The following is a 14,600-nucleotide window of genomic DNA, read 5'->3' on the forward strand; positions in this document are numbered from 1 at the left end:
ACATTCCTGTCTTATATTTCTTAAGTGCATTGCTGGCAAGCACGGAATGATAAGTGCTAACTTCACAGAAGTCCAACCCCTGCCTCTACTCAGAAGACTGGTTCATTCTCATGCCTCAGTTTGCTCCTGCTGCTTTAGGAGCTGTGGCACGCACAACCCTGGTTTCCCTGCTTCATTCTGGGAGTCCTAAACAGAAGGTGGAGAAACTGTTTCATAGATGCTTTTCAACAGGAGATATCCTTAAAATGGCATCTCTGACTTTTGAAAATTTTGATTTTAGGAAGTGGGGCCATAGATCCCTGGGCTCAAGTGACAGAAATCATGCTACGGATCCTAAGAAACAATTTGCTGTGCTACGTATAGCTACAGCTGGAGCGTTTCATGCAAAGGCAGAGTTCACAGAAAATGAAAGGTCTAGCTCTCTGTAGGCTGGTGTGTCCGGAATCATCACAGAGGAGGGTCTTCAAATGGCACCCGAGGGAGAAGCCAGGAGAAGCCAGTGGAAAGGAGGTCTCAAAAGACACAGAAGCGGAAAGTCCTTGGGAGCCCCTACCATTTCCTCCTCCTGGACCAGTCTGACCAGGTCTGGTCCTGACGCAGAGCAACATGATAGCACTGGATGGTGCGTGTGTGCAGGAGGGAGAGATCAGATTCACTTGTCACTGTGGCCCTTACAGTCCCAGGAGAGAAACTAGATTGACACACACAGGACACACACTTACTCATCTATGTGTATCCCCCATTGTTTGCAAGAGTGGATGCGAAAATGTGATCGTGAACTTTAGACTTCCAAGCAGCAAGATGAGTGGAGACAGGAGCACGGTGGTGAGAGATATGAAGCTTTAGAAAATCTTTTTAGAGGTTTGGAAGGCATGAGGAGCAGTGTGCTTGCTGGTTGTGGTGTTACATGGGACATCCCAAGGAGCCGCTGCAGGGGGTAGGGGCCCAGGAGGCAAGCAAAAGCTGTAGCTACAAAATATCTTTTGCACATTATTGGTTTGCTTGCTAGGACTGAGTGCTCTGTCTAGAACAGGTCCAGACCGCATTAACAAGTTATACACACATTCTAAAACCAGCTTTTGGAACCAAGAAAGCTGGTGAGTTCCCTCAGAAACCACAGGCCAGACAGGAATCTTAATAGCCTGGGCCATCACACTCGCCAAAAGTCACAATGACATAATGGGACAGTACAGGGTGACCCACGGTGGAGGATCCCAACCACAGTGTTGAAGAAGCAATGATGGGACAAAAGAATAAAACTCATAAAACCTTTCTTTCCTATCAGCTTGCTCCAAATCCTCAGAAAGCAGACATATTGTGTTATGAGAACATGTCCAGAAGGTTTGTACATTGAGGTAGTCAGGGGAGTGGGGGCAGGAGAGTGAGAGAAATACACAAAACACACCCTATTGAAGAGGAATGCTCGGCATATGCAGCTGGTCTCCACCTGACCTGTGCAGTCAGCCAGGCCTGACAATGCAGTTGACGGGAGGGCAGTGGGCCACCAAGCCAGTTATGACATGGGGCAGGACTCACAAATGCTTGTGCCAGCAGACACGGTAAATCAGGGAGCAGCAAAATATGGGAAATAGCTATTTACAGCCTGGGGGGGGAGGGGTTGCATGGCCGGTGAGCTAAGAATGAATTTTACATCTTCAAAGGGTTGTGAAACAAACGAATGAAGCAGCAAAGAGCAACAGCGAACAGAAGTATGTTCCAGAGACTGTATTTGGCCCACAATTCTAAAATAGTTACTTTCTGGCCCTTTGCAGAAAGGGTTTGTTAATCCCTGGTCTGGTTGATGGATGGGAAATCCCACTAAATCTCTAGTAAGAAGTCTCTGAGAATGTCTGAAAGGGAAAATAAGACACTCCAGGACAAACAAGGGAACAATGGAAATAATCAGAATATGATTTAGCATATCCAGCACAACCCTAAAGGTGCACTGCCTGCAACCCCACAGGATAGTGAGGTAGGCTAAACTAAGGAAGGAGACTCAGGGGTAGCCATACAGAAATGCACACTAAGAAGCATTAGGCAAAGTACATTCTAGAGAGCAAACTGTATACACAACTTAGTTCTGATGAGGGAATTGTGTTGTTTGATAAGATGGGGATGGAGGTTGAGCCCAGGGACCAACAGAATATCAAGCCAGGAAAAGTTCTAGCACACAACTGAATATCTCAAAAGCACTTAACAGTCTGAAAATTTCCCAGAAGAATTGAAAAGGGAATGTTAAAAGTAGAAAATAGAAAACATAATTTGGTTGGTCCTACTTTAAATGATAACCAAATTATAAACTTCACACACACAAAAGAAGTGGAGCTATTAAGAGATGATAAGAGGAATCCTAGTTTTTCGAAAGAAGTCACCAGAAGATTCTCTTACATAGCAAACTTGCCTTCTAAAAATGGAATTTGGCCACAAAATTAATCTGCATGCAACTTTTAAGGAAAAACATCCATTACATAAGTTAAGGCAAATACATTCAATGTGGAGGGAAACGAGTGCTTCTAAATTGAAAATCAGGCTTGTCTTTGGGCTCACGAATTAAATAATTCTTGAGCGTTTTTTTCCCCTTAAAGCATGTATTTTAGTTCGCTGAACTATCTGGGAATGTGTTGTAAGAGTAGAAACCAGCTGTGGGCTTCTGTAAATACAGGGTTTTCAACCAGCAAACACTGAGCCCAAAGGCAGGAGACCCCAAAGAACGGAGGGACCTGCCATTGCTGCACTATGTGATCTCACTGAAGTTATCTGCTCCCCTGGGCCCCAATTTCCTCATCTATGAGGTGAGGAAGGCTGGTCTCTCTCAGTGCTAACATTTTGTGACTCTAGATAAATATAGAAATAAGATAAATAGAACAATCTAGGAATAAAAAATATTCTCCAAAGTAACCTTTGGAGGCAGTAGAAAAATGTAGCAATGAAATATAATAAAAAGAATAAAATTTTAACTACTAAGCAGAGTAAATATATCTCATTTAAAAATTAATCAAACGATTTGTAATTTACAATCCATCAGGAGACTTCAGAACATACATATAGATATTTCTTCATCATCATACACACAGAGGAAGGAATGTGTTTGAGGTGACTGTACAATGAATACGATGCTATGTTGGCATGCAGAACATTTTATAAAATTGAACATTAAAAAAGCTTAAGACCACGTAAGGAATACATTTCTATAAAGCTTGACATTACAAAGGGGCTGAGGGAGGTTAACTGCTCATTTTGGTTCAGATTATGTTTGGGGGCGTTCATTTTTTAATCAAATTTCATTATTTATGTAAAATCTTAAAACAAAATATACTTTGTCTATACCTCCTAGAGAATAGGTATTTCAGAGTTGGCAATGCCAAGCAAACCTAATATCTTCATTTTTAAATTTGTGAGTTAAACATCTTTTTCCAAATATTCCAGTTGAATCAAACTAAAGATAAATAGTAGATTCAGACTGATAATTTTTAACACTGGTCAAGGTGACAGGAAGCATCTCCTGGCCAGGGACTGATCATGGTAATGACAACTGAAACAACTAGAAAAGTAAGGAGCAGTTGGACAATCGTGACTGAAGTGAGCCAGGGAGTGACATCACCGAAACACACACACATACACACACACTCCAAGGATGCTGCTGTTGCTGCTCTTGGGACCACACTTTGAAATCCACTGGTCTAGCGGGCATTACTGAACAAAAGTATACACCTATTTGACATAACCCATTATTCATGCAAATTTCTTTTTGCTAAACTTATTGAAACACCCTAAATATATGCCTATAATCATTTACTACTGCAGACCTCTATAAATCTATTTCATAGTATTCTAAAACTTTGCTTATTTCATATCATTGTTAAATCATTTATACTTTGTGCTGCCCTTTGACAAAGGCACTTCTTTGCACCTCTTTCTCCCTCATCCTTTCAAATGCCTAGTATTTTCATGACTCATAGCTGAAGTACATGCAAAGGCTTTGGAGGACTAGGGTACAGTGATATAGATAGGTTCTCAACCCAAGCTAAAGTGATGGCACAAAACAGAGATAAAGGAGGGGGGAAGCAGAGGCTCGAATTAGTGAAGTTGTACCATCAACACTGAACGACTTACGTGGACAGTTTCACCCTTCACAAACAGGACACATTTGCACAAACTCTTTAATCCTTATGTTTTTTTTCCCCAAATGGTGAGTAGCATTGTTTCATTTGTTTGAAACTGTTAATGTACAAATGATCTAGGCCTTCTCAGTGGCTTTTAGTTGCCATTTCTGAGAGTGCCTTGGTAGTAACCATTGAATAGCACTGAGTATCAGGACAACATAATCGACCATTAGTTAGTAGCAAAAATGATTCCAAGAGATTAAGCTATTTTCTGTATTCTGGAGTTGTCAGGGAATTTTAATCTTTCCATGGTGAAAGACACTTCTACAACTAGGTGATGCCTAACATTCTGCAAATAGAACTTCATTCCTTTGGCTTAAGGCTTTTTCCCTGTTAAAAATGTGAGTGATCCTCAAAAGAGGTAGCATTAAGCCTATAATCTCAAAGTAGGTGAATTTATCCCTTTCCTGAGAACATTTTTTTTAGATAGGAGGGCAACAGAGCAGGAGGCACTCGGAGAGTTGGTGCTGGGAAGTGAAATTTTGGAGGGATGCAAAGGAAAGAGGAGATAATGGATGGTAGTGACAGCCCTCCAGCTCGCTCAGTGTCACTGAAGGGCTGTCCTTGTGCACATCCCAACTGATAGGGGTTCTAACTTGCCACTTGGAGCATGTTAAATCAACTATGTTTCTGATAGCACTGAAGAGTACTTAATGCATAGGCATACAAAGATTTATAGTAATGGAAAAATAGATAGTACTAAAGCATTTGGTGCAACAGAGAGGAAGTTACCCTCTCAAATCAGAAGAGCCACACTCGTTCACAGGGAGAAGATAAACTGATTTAACTTTGTAGAGTGCAAACCATAGGGCCGGGACGAGGGTAAGGCACTTGCATGGCCCTGAGAACGGGCACTTCCTTGACTTTGGCACCTAAGTGCCTTGCTCACCTTGCCCTAGTCCTGGCCCTCGAAAATCATATTCAAGTGAAAGCTTGCCACTGTGTCACACACAGACCTGGCAATAATGGAAGGCTGGACCAATGAGGAACAGAGGAGTAGGCATGAACTCATATATTTCCTGACTGGTACAGATTTGAGGAGGGGGCAAGTGGTTGGGAAGATGCGTTCAGGCTGAAAGCACAGTAAGATCACATTGGATCTGCGTTGGTTAAAATGGATGTCAAATGATCAATGTGTATTGCTGAAGTTAATATGAACTATTTTGCTGCCTGATGTCTTGCCTCCTTTCTAGACAAGCTGTTGGCTTAGGGATACAGTTCATGAGAGCTGGGGCTGAAGGACAGATTGGGGCCCAGTGGGTGACCCAGGTAAATGAAGTAATGGAGGCAACAGAGGAAAGATATCAGCAACATTTGCTCTCTACCTTTCACATCTGAACCACATTTGAAACCAACATCCACCACACGCAAAGCATCCTTAGATACTTTCTTGACTCTTTCTCCTTCCTTGACTGAAATTAGCTTCACGGAGCGACCTGTTGCTTTGGGTTGGACTAGAGGGAAAAAGAGGGCTAGCAATGAGTTGAAATGGAAACTGACTCCTGGGGTCAACTTCATTTTACTCAGATCTCTTACGTATTCCATATTTAAAATTTTTCAATCATTATTTTGATTGTTTGTCTGGGACCGGGTACACCTGTTGTAGAATATTGAGTAAATGTCCAGTCTTGAACGTTATTTCTACTCATACAATTTTTGCCCCAAATCTTTTTCTTGTGCTAATAGGAACAGTACTGGGCATTTGAGGACCAAACTGATAATGATGATGCAGAAGTTGTTTTAATAGTTCCAGACCTATGGAGTATTGTTGAGGAAAGTGAAAAACAAGGTCACTGAAAAACATAAAGGTATCAGGATATTCAGCTTTAGAATCTTGGGAAAACCTCCAGAGGTAGCAAGGTGAGGGGAGAGGCAAAACCCATTAGAAGTAGCAAAACAAGAAGCTTCCAGAAAATTTAGCAGAAGTAATAAGTCCTGTACTGTGTGAATCTCGTACTCAATTTTAGAGTTCAGCTATTCAAAATGGTTCCCAAGGACCAAACTCTGGTAACTTTTCTCTTTTCCTAGGCAAAAGCACAAACACTCCTTTATTTCCCTTAGAGGAAAACGTTTACACCTTTTAGAATTCTGAGTTCAGGGCAGACAAGTGTGGCACTCCTATATAAATTAAGCCAAAAGGTAATTTGTTTTGCTTCAGGAAAATGTAAGTAGTTCCAATATTTTCAAAAGCAACTGGGCTTATTCTAGCTGTTTACTCTTTTAAGTGGCTTCTATCTAAACCAGAGGGAAGCACTGACTGCAAGGGAGTTGGTGAGTCTGGCCTGTACCCGGAAGTCTAGAATTCAGAACTGCACCAACCCAGGCCTTAGCCTCATGTTTATACATGAGAGGCTCAAGTCTTCTTAGTACTTAACATGATTTTTCTCCTCTCTGTCCAGGTGGAGTGTTGCTTGCTTCTCATTGGTGAGTAGTGTGATCTATCAAAATTGAGACCTACTTGTCTCTGGAACTCTTACTGCATCCTTCAGGAGGTTGATTAATCAATCAATATGTCAGCTATGGCATAAAGGAGGAAGGAGAGGAGGATCATTCATGGTGAAGCAGGTTCTTTTCTCTTTGCTTCTTAGGAAACAGTAGACAGTTAACTTCCTGTCATTGGTCTTCTTATCCCTAACCTCCTAGAAGTTGGGTATATGAAAATTAAAGGAATCACTCCTCTTGTTCTGACTAGAAAAACTGAGTTGACGAGAATATTCGGTGCCCATTAGCTTGGGAGAGGGAGGGTGATTGTTCTGGAGTACTTTCAGCATCCCGTTTACCCAAGTTCTTACTCTCCCCCAGCATGCTAACTGAAAACTGGTCAAAATACAGAACCAAATGGGCAAAAAATAGCCCTTTTTCATGTCATGGGCCATAGTAACTTGCAAGGCTGTGTTTTAGATTTGGATAGACTAAAAAAAGTCTGTATGTTCTTGGTTTTTCAAACAGAATCAGATTTCCTTCAAATAAAACCAAATCAGCCACCAACTATGAGCTGAACAGGCTGGTGGGGGGGCAAGATTTTTTTTTTCTTTTTCTCCTCTGAACCTTTGATGATGTTGTTCTTCAGCTAATTACCTTCTGTAATGAATATTATATGCAAACGAAATGAGAGTTCTTAGAATGCAGCACGAGCTGGGCACAGATCCTGTGATTCTTGACAGACACTTGAAGGATCACAAGACGAATGTATGAGTTACCTTGGCTAGATCTGAATGGATGAATGGTTGCCTGGTTTGTTGGCTGAGCTTGGTTCATCCATGCAATTAGTCTCCTTTTTAGCTGAAAGGGGGTGTGTGTGTCGTTTTTGTGTTTATTACAACTCATCACCCTGATCTCCGTGTAGACAATCAAACTGCAAAAGGCATGATGTTTCAGGACAGTCACATTCATATCTTGCTCCACAAAGGCCAACCAATAAACCCCATGCCAAAACAAGTGCACACCTGCCCATTGCTCATTGGGGAAAGTAAAACTGTGGTTAAGGAGACATTAGTCTCTCTGTATCTCTACACTAGGCCATCAAGACTTCCCCTGGAAAGTGAATAATCAGCAATGGTGGCACCTTCTGCTTCCTGGGTGTAAGCAGCCCCCAATCTTCTCATCCAGGAGTCAGAACTGGAGCAGCTGGGTCATTGTTTGGAAAGGCGGCACATATGCCCTCTCAAAGAACATTTTTTTGAAGTTAATGCACACCGTTAGAAGGGAAAAGATGAAGCTTCGTATTCATTCAGTCATGGCAAGATTGTAAGTATGAAAATGCAGTGTCTGCAGGCGATTCAGATGCATGCTGAGGTCAGCTCTAGATGCAATGGCCTCTCTCCTGCTGTCCAGGGTGTGAGCTAATGTAAAAGAAATGTAGGCTCCTTTGCTATGTCCATGGTTCTTTTTCAAAACCCTTTCGCTTTCCCATCTCTACTCAAGTTTAGTAAGGAAACCCTGCTTGTCGACCCCAGGGTCTAGGTGCTAGGGTTGTCAGTGGTTTCATAGTCTTTTGAAAATTGTGCAATAATTCTCCGAGCCAGTGGGTTGGTGGTCTTCAGCAGTTCAGCTGCTGAAGGGCGAGACCGTGGGGTTGCCTTACTTCCCTTCTTCTGGAGCAGAGCCTTGAAATCATCGTTTCTGCCAGCATCTAGGCTGGCACTGTTGCTTGGGCCCACGACGGCAGCAGGCTCGCTGGTAGGAGACTCAGCTGTGTTCTTTACTGGTGAGTGGGGGCTAGGTCTATTGCTGGCAAAGGCCTCACCTGGCTCCTTCCAGCCGAGCAGCTTTCTTTTGGACCTAAATAAGAGAAAGTTCACTTGGAGCAAATTCACGCAGTGAACATGAACCAACATTTCACAGAATGTGAACTGAGATCCTGCAGGCAGCAGCCTTGCAAGCAGTCCTAGGGAGTGGCTTTATCTCTCAGCTCTAAATCTTGAGAGCCTGTTGTTGGGACCTCCGCCCCCACAATTTTTTTAATGCCCACCCTTGGCTGAAATCCCTTTGACCTATTCCTGCAGGTTTAGTTCTGCCCAGGTTCTGGGGCCAAGGACCAATTTAAGGAGTCAGGCTAGTGACTCTGAATTAGGACAGCCTAGGGGCTGATTCTTTCCTGAACTGGGGCTCCAGCTCCAATTACTAGGCTCTTTCCAGTCTTTTTTTTTTTTTTTTTTTTTTTTTTTTTGTGGTCACTAAGTCTCTGCCTTGTGTCTTGGTCCAATAACTGGCTTCCCAACTGATCTCCTTTTGCCTAAGTTCTAGCTTTGCTACACTGCCTGGTACCCCACGTCACCTCTTGATGGGATTTTTTTGCAGAAGGAATTCTGTGAAGGGTTAAATGTCTGACTGTAGACAGAGCTGTGAGAACAGATGGAGCCACAATAGGCCAAGCGGTTGCTAGGAGACGAGGGGCCTCTCACTTGGCATTTGGTCCTCCCCTCCCCTCCTCCACTTCATCCAGAGATGTCAGTGAATTTGAGATGTGAGCCTGCAGACTGTGCTCACATATGCAGATAGCTGAACTTAGTCTCCAGTTGCAATTTTAAAGACTGCTTAGAGATAGCAATATTTCTTTCAATAGAAAAAAGGAAGGCAATCGCATATAGATTCGAATAAGGAAATTGTTCCAGACCTGTGTATCACAGTAAATAAATCTTCAGTTGTGCGTGAAGTCACAAACACATCATCATCATCCTCTGCAATCCATTCGGCTGTTTTATCACTGATCAAACTTTTTTCTTCGATACTCGGTTCTTCAGATCGCCCTAGGCAAAAAGAACCAAAAGGAATGATCTTGATAGCAATGGATGGGACAAAGCATATTCCCACATGTTATTTCACTTGGTGTTCAAGGTGATTTTGGAAGGACGGCAGGATGGAGATGTGTAGCATCTCCATTTTGCAGAGGAGCAACACAAAGTTCAGAGTCCAGTGGCTTCCCAGGGTGGAGGGGGTGGCGAAGTTCATTCTGGGTTCCCGTTCTCTCATATCCCTGTGATGACAACAGGTGGCCAAGCAATTTTCATATTTTAAATATGTCATTTGAAAAAAATAAAAACAGGGGCAGACATGTGGTGTAGTGGTTGAAATGCTGCATCCACATTGGAATGGATAGGTTTGGTCCTAGCTCTATTTCCAATTATAGCTTCCTGCTAATGCATGCCCTGGGAGGCAGCAGGTGATGGCTCAAGTGCTTGGGTCCCTGCCACCCACTTGGGAGATCCAGATTGAATTTCAGGCACCTGGCTTCAAGCCTGGCCCAGCAGTGACTGCTGTGGGTATTTGGGGAGCAAACTGGAGGACAGAAGATCTTCCTTTCTGTCTCTCCCTGTCCGTCTCTCTCCCTACCTTTCAAAGAAAAAGAAACATAAATATAAATTTTTAAAAATCAAGCAGCTGGGAGAGAGAGAGAGAGAGAGAGAGAGAGAGAGAGAGAGAGAGAGAGAGAAAAGCAAAGCTCACTCCAGCATGGGAGGATGGGACCTGCCTGAGTCTCGGAGCAGCCTGGTGGAGTCTGAGGGAGCCAATTCCAAAGTCACCTGTGGCTGTGACTAACTTGCTTGCCTTGGTTCACTTATGTGGAAAGTGTAAATTAGCTTAAAGAAGGTCAAGAGGCTTTGAGACTTGGCGTTAAGGGGTCACAAAAGGATAAGAAGCATGGATGAATCATGAAAGGCACTAACCTAAATGAACTAAAGCAGTCAGGAAAAGAGAAATATTGTGTAAGTCCACTCATGTGAAGTTCACAGAGCAGTTACATTATAGAAAGAGACAGTAGAGGGCCCGGCATGGTGGCCTAGCGGCTAAAGTACTCACATTGAACGCCCCGGGATCCCATATGGGCTCCAGTTCTAAATCCCGGCAGCTCCACTTCCCATCCAGCTCCCTGCTTGTGGCCTGGGAAAGCAGTCGAGGACGGTCCAAAGACTTGGGACCCTGCACCCGCGTGGGAGACCCGGAAGAGGTTCCTGGTTCCCGGCTTTGGATCGGCACAGCACCGGCCATTGCAGCTCACTTGGGGAGTGAAACATCGGACAGAAGATCTTCCTCTCTGTCTCTCCTCTCTGTATATCTGACTTTGTAACAAAGTAAATAAATCTTTTTTAAAAAAGAAAGAGACAGTAGAACATTGGTTACAAGGGGATGGAGAGGAGAAATGGTAGGTATAGCTTCATTTTTTTCAAGGTACAAGGAGTTCTAGAGATGGGCTGATCAACAATGTGAATGTATTTTTTTGTAAGAAAAAGGGTTTATTTAGAAAAATTTACTTATTTGTTTTCAGTTTTGTTTGAAATTCGATGGGAAAGAGAGCCAGTGAGCCAGTGAGAAAGATCTTCATCTGCTATTTCAATGCCCAAGCATCCCCAATAACCAGAGCTGGGCCAGGTTGAAGCTAGAAGCTAGGAACTCAGTCTGGGTATCCTACATGAGTGTTGGTGACCTAAGCACCTGAGTCATCACCCGTTTCCTCCCAGGAGTATGCACAACCAGGAAACTGGAATAGGCAGCAGGGCCGGGCGTGGAACCCAGGTACTGTGGCATGGTATGTGGGAGTCATCAGCTACGACTTCTCTGCTTGCCTAAGTCCTGTCTCCAGTGTAAGTCAGCTTAACACTAATTACCTGCACACTTAAAAAATGGTGAAAATGGTAACTGTTTCATCATGTGTATTTCACCACAATTAAACAAGATGAGGGAAAACCAGATAAGAAATACCAAGTAGCTTAGACTTAGGGTCCCAGAGAGAGCTGAGAAAATGGGTTCCCTTTCTTTTGGAAGACATGAAGAAAAGCTACTGCTGGTAGCACATTTCATTGCTTCAGAAGTCCACAGGCCTGCCACGATACTTGAACTCAGTTTGAGAAGGTACTGAGTCTTGTGTGCGATACTAGATTCAGTGAGACTAGTGAAAACTATTGTACTATGAAATGGAGGAGCAGATCATAGGCCGAGGGATGCATGACTAGCTAGGTAGATGGGGTCTTCAGGTTCTAAGGTGCTAGGATCCCAATCAATTTCACCATTTGAGCACTAGGAGTTCAATGGTAGACTGAGTCTTAGAACTCTCTCCCACCTCAGTTCCCTGTTGTAAGGGCAGCAGTATTTTCCATGTAGAGTAACACAATCCTCAAGAGGTGGTCTCTACTGATTTGGTCATCTGGGATCAGGACAAGCATTCTGGGGACTCAACTTTTGTCCCTGGCGTTGTATTCTCACCTTTTCACAAGGGAATGTGATTGAAAGAAAAACCAGTGGGCAGTTTACTAACCCAGAGGGCTTGCCTCCTTTTCGCTGTCAGCTTGTGGCGTTGAAGCCATCCTTTTGCCAGGTGATCGCAGCTCGTCGCTGATGGGGGGACACTTGGCATCTTCCTCCAGCGTGATGATGGGGCTCAGGGGTAGCCTCGTGTCTGCCAGGTAGGTGTCCATTTGTGTTATCTGCGAGGTGAGAGGCAGGTACAGCACACTGGGCTTTTTTGGTACGGGAGGTGGGATCTTGCCTTTCTTTTTCTCAGCTTCTTCCTGGCTCTGGAGGCTAATTCTTTCAGGCAGGGCTCTCCTCTTGGAGCTCTCATCCTCCAGACTTCCCCGGGGACATTGCTGCATTCCTGAGAACAAAGCACCAGAGGAACTGGTGAAAGGTGTAAAGACAAGAGATGAGGGTGCTGCGGACTCCCCTGGGCTTCTGGCATCAGGCAAACTGCAGGCCTTTGGCTTACGCATCACCGTGTGGCTATCCTGGGGGTGTGGCCTGACATGTGGAGCTGAGCTCTTGGAGGTCATAGCCAGGGAGGGTAAAGTCAGTGGGTACTCCTCGGGGACAGATGGTGGCTTGTGCACCAAGCTTGGAAGCCTTCGGGCCAGCGGAGGCTTTTCAGCCACAGGAGGTTTCACCTTTTTCTCTGGCAAACTGAAGAGTTCTTCCGCTCCAGGTTCCTCGGCATAGTCAGGGCTCTCAATGTCATCTTCCGGCTCAGACTTGCTGACTGACCTCAGGCGAACAGAACGCAGGTCAGACTGAGTAACCATGGGCATGATTGGCTGGTTGGGACTGGTCTTCTGGGCCAATTTTGCCCCAAAATTTGTGTCTGAGTGATGCCGGCTCACCTTGGTTTTGCTTCTGAGGGAAATACTCATCCCAGACAGATCTATATTGGTAGAAGAAGCCAAAGGTAGGTCAAATGACAGCTGTGACTTGGAAAGTTTCTCCATGGGTGATGTCGGGGGTAGTGATGATTTCCTCTCAGGTACCACTGGACGTACCCGGACACTGCTGCTTGCAGTAGGTAAGTGGCCCAGCATTAAGGACATGGAGACCGTGGGTGTTGGTGTCTCTGACTGGCTGGAGTATCCACTGGAGGGTGACATCAGTCCAGTGGGCCTTCCTGGAGAGGACACCTCCCTTGCCTCCACCTCAATGGAGAGTTGGGAAGGTGTGGTGGCTCTGGAGGTAGAAGGGGAAGCCAGAGATTCTGAGCTGCCCTGAACTTGGGTGCACTCAATGACGGTGGTGCCAGTGGCAGTGCTGGAGCTGGACAAGGATTGGTACGTGTCACCAGACTTCCAGTCGGTAAGATACCAGTGGTGGGAGAATTGTGTACCTTCTGGATCTTTGAGGGTTGGCACAGCTGGTTGGCCCTGAGCATCTGGGTGGGACGAGGGATGTCCTTGATCCAAGGAGAGGCACAGGCTCCTGGGCCTGTTGTCCTTAGGTAGCACTGACCCTCCTTCTGACAAGAGGACTGGCTCATCTTTGAGCAGCGATACACTGCGTGTTGGTGGGCAAGGCTTCTTTTTGGCCTTCTTGAGTGAGATACTCTTAGATCTGTGCCTTCTGTGCTGAGTTTCCTGTTCAGTGCTAAGGGAAGCAATGTTGTCAGCACTGGTACTGCCCTCTGGGCTTGTACTGGCATAAGGCAGGGCACAGGCCTCATGGGCCTTCTGCTCCTCGGCACAGTCGACATCTGTGGTGCCTGAATCTGTGGGCACAGACAGTGACCGCTCCCGAAACCTGCTGGCCCCCCCAGAGCTGGTCTCCAGCCTTGAAGTACCACGGGTCAGAAGGCCCATCTTGGAAGGCCTTTCTGGGACTGGTCTTTGTTGAGTAGGGTGCTCAGAGTAGCCAGCTGACCTGCTGCATCCTGTGGGGTTATCACGAGCAACAAAGAGGGTAGCAGCCTCCTTAGGAACCAGAGGTGGGAGTGTGTTCAGAGAGACCCACAGCTTCCCCGAGGAAGGAGTTTTCCCATTTTCATCGACTTGATTGCTCTCGGTGGTAGCACTTGGTGTCATGTAGGTCAAGGCCTCTCCCTTCCAGGAAGTGGAGAATGTTGGCTCTGCTGGTCCATTGCAAGAACCTGGGACACTGTATACCACTCCCATGCTCTCCATGCCAGGAGGGCTAGGGCCACTACGTGCCTGGGAAGGCTCTTCTGGCTCACTTGAAGGTGTTCTCAGTACTCGTGAGGTGAGATTTGGGAACCGAGTTTCCTGACCAACTGCAACTCTTCCATGAAAACCTTCTGGAAGTGAGTGACTGAGCCTTATATCTGAGGGGGTGGAGTGGGCCACACTGTCTGCTGGGCTGTTGCTGTGACCTGGAGGAAGTAAACAAATAACATTAGTGGTACAGCAAGGGATTTGTTGCCAGCTATTGGAGACAGAAGTATCAGCTTTTTGTCATGAAGCATTTGCCAACAGCTTGGTCAGAATTCTGTGGTTCTTCCTTTTCATAGATGAGGATGTTGGGGAAGTTGGGTCTCTGCCCATCACCACACAATGAGTCATACAATGCCCTTGAATTGTCTAGATGGCTGCCAAAGGCTTTCTAGTTTTGATTATTTCTTCGAGAGCTGAAATGTCACTTGGGACTACCTCGGGTTTCTCTTAGAGTTTCACCCCGGGCTTAGGAAACATCATAGACCTCAGCATCCATCAATCTTGAGATGAGAGT

At 45.1% G+C, this 14,600-nt stretch overlaps 1 protein-coding gene across 4 annotated transcripts in view; it reads right to left on the minus strand.

Annotated features, from left to right (window-relative positions):
• Positions 1–2,115: 2,115 nt before the first annotated feature.
• NHSL2 (NHS like 2) overlaps positions 2,116–14,600 on the minus strand; it is a 72,962-nt gene continuing 60,477 nt past the window's right edge. For all 4 annotated transcript variants that reach the window (XM_058658780.1, XM_058658778.1, XM_058658779.1 and 1 more), the window contains 3 exons: positions 11,917–14,244; positions 9,280–9,412; positions 2,116–8,444 (listed from right to left, as the gene is read on the minus strand). In XM_058658780.1, the coding sequence (XP_058514763.1) occupies positions 8,123–8,444; positions 9,280–9,412; positions 11,917–14,244 (2,783 nt within the window). In that variant the 3' untranslated portion in view covers positions 2,116–8,122. The remainder of the gene's footprint in view (positions 8,445–9,279; positions 9,413–11,916; positions 14,245–14,600) is intronic.

The sequence above is a fragment of the Ochotona princeps genome, chromosome X (genome assembly GCF_030435755.1).
Source record: "Ochotona princeps isolate mOchPri1 chromosome X, mOchPri1.hap1, whole genome shotgun sequence".
Classification (NCBI taxonomy): Eukaryota; Metazoa; Chordata; class Mammalia; order Lagomorpha; family Ochotonidae; genus Ochotona; species Ochotona princeps.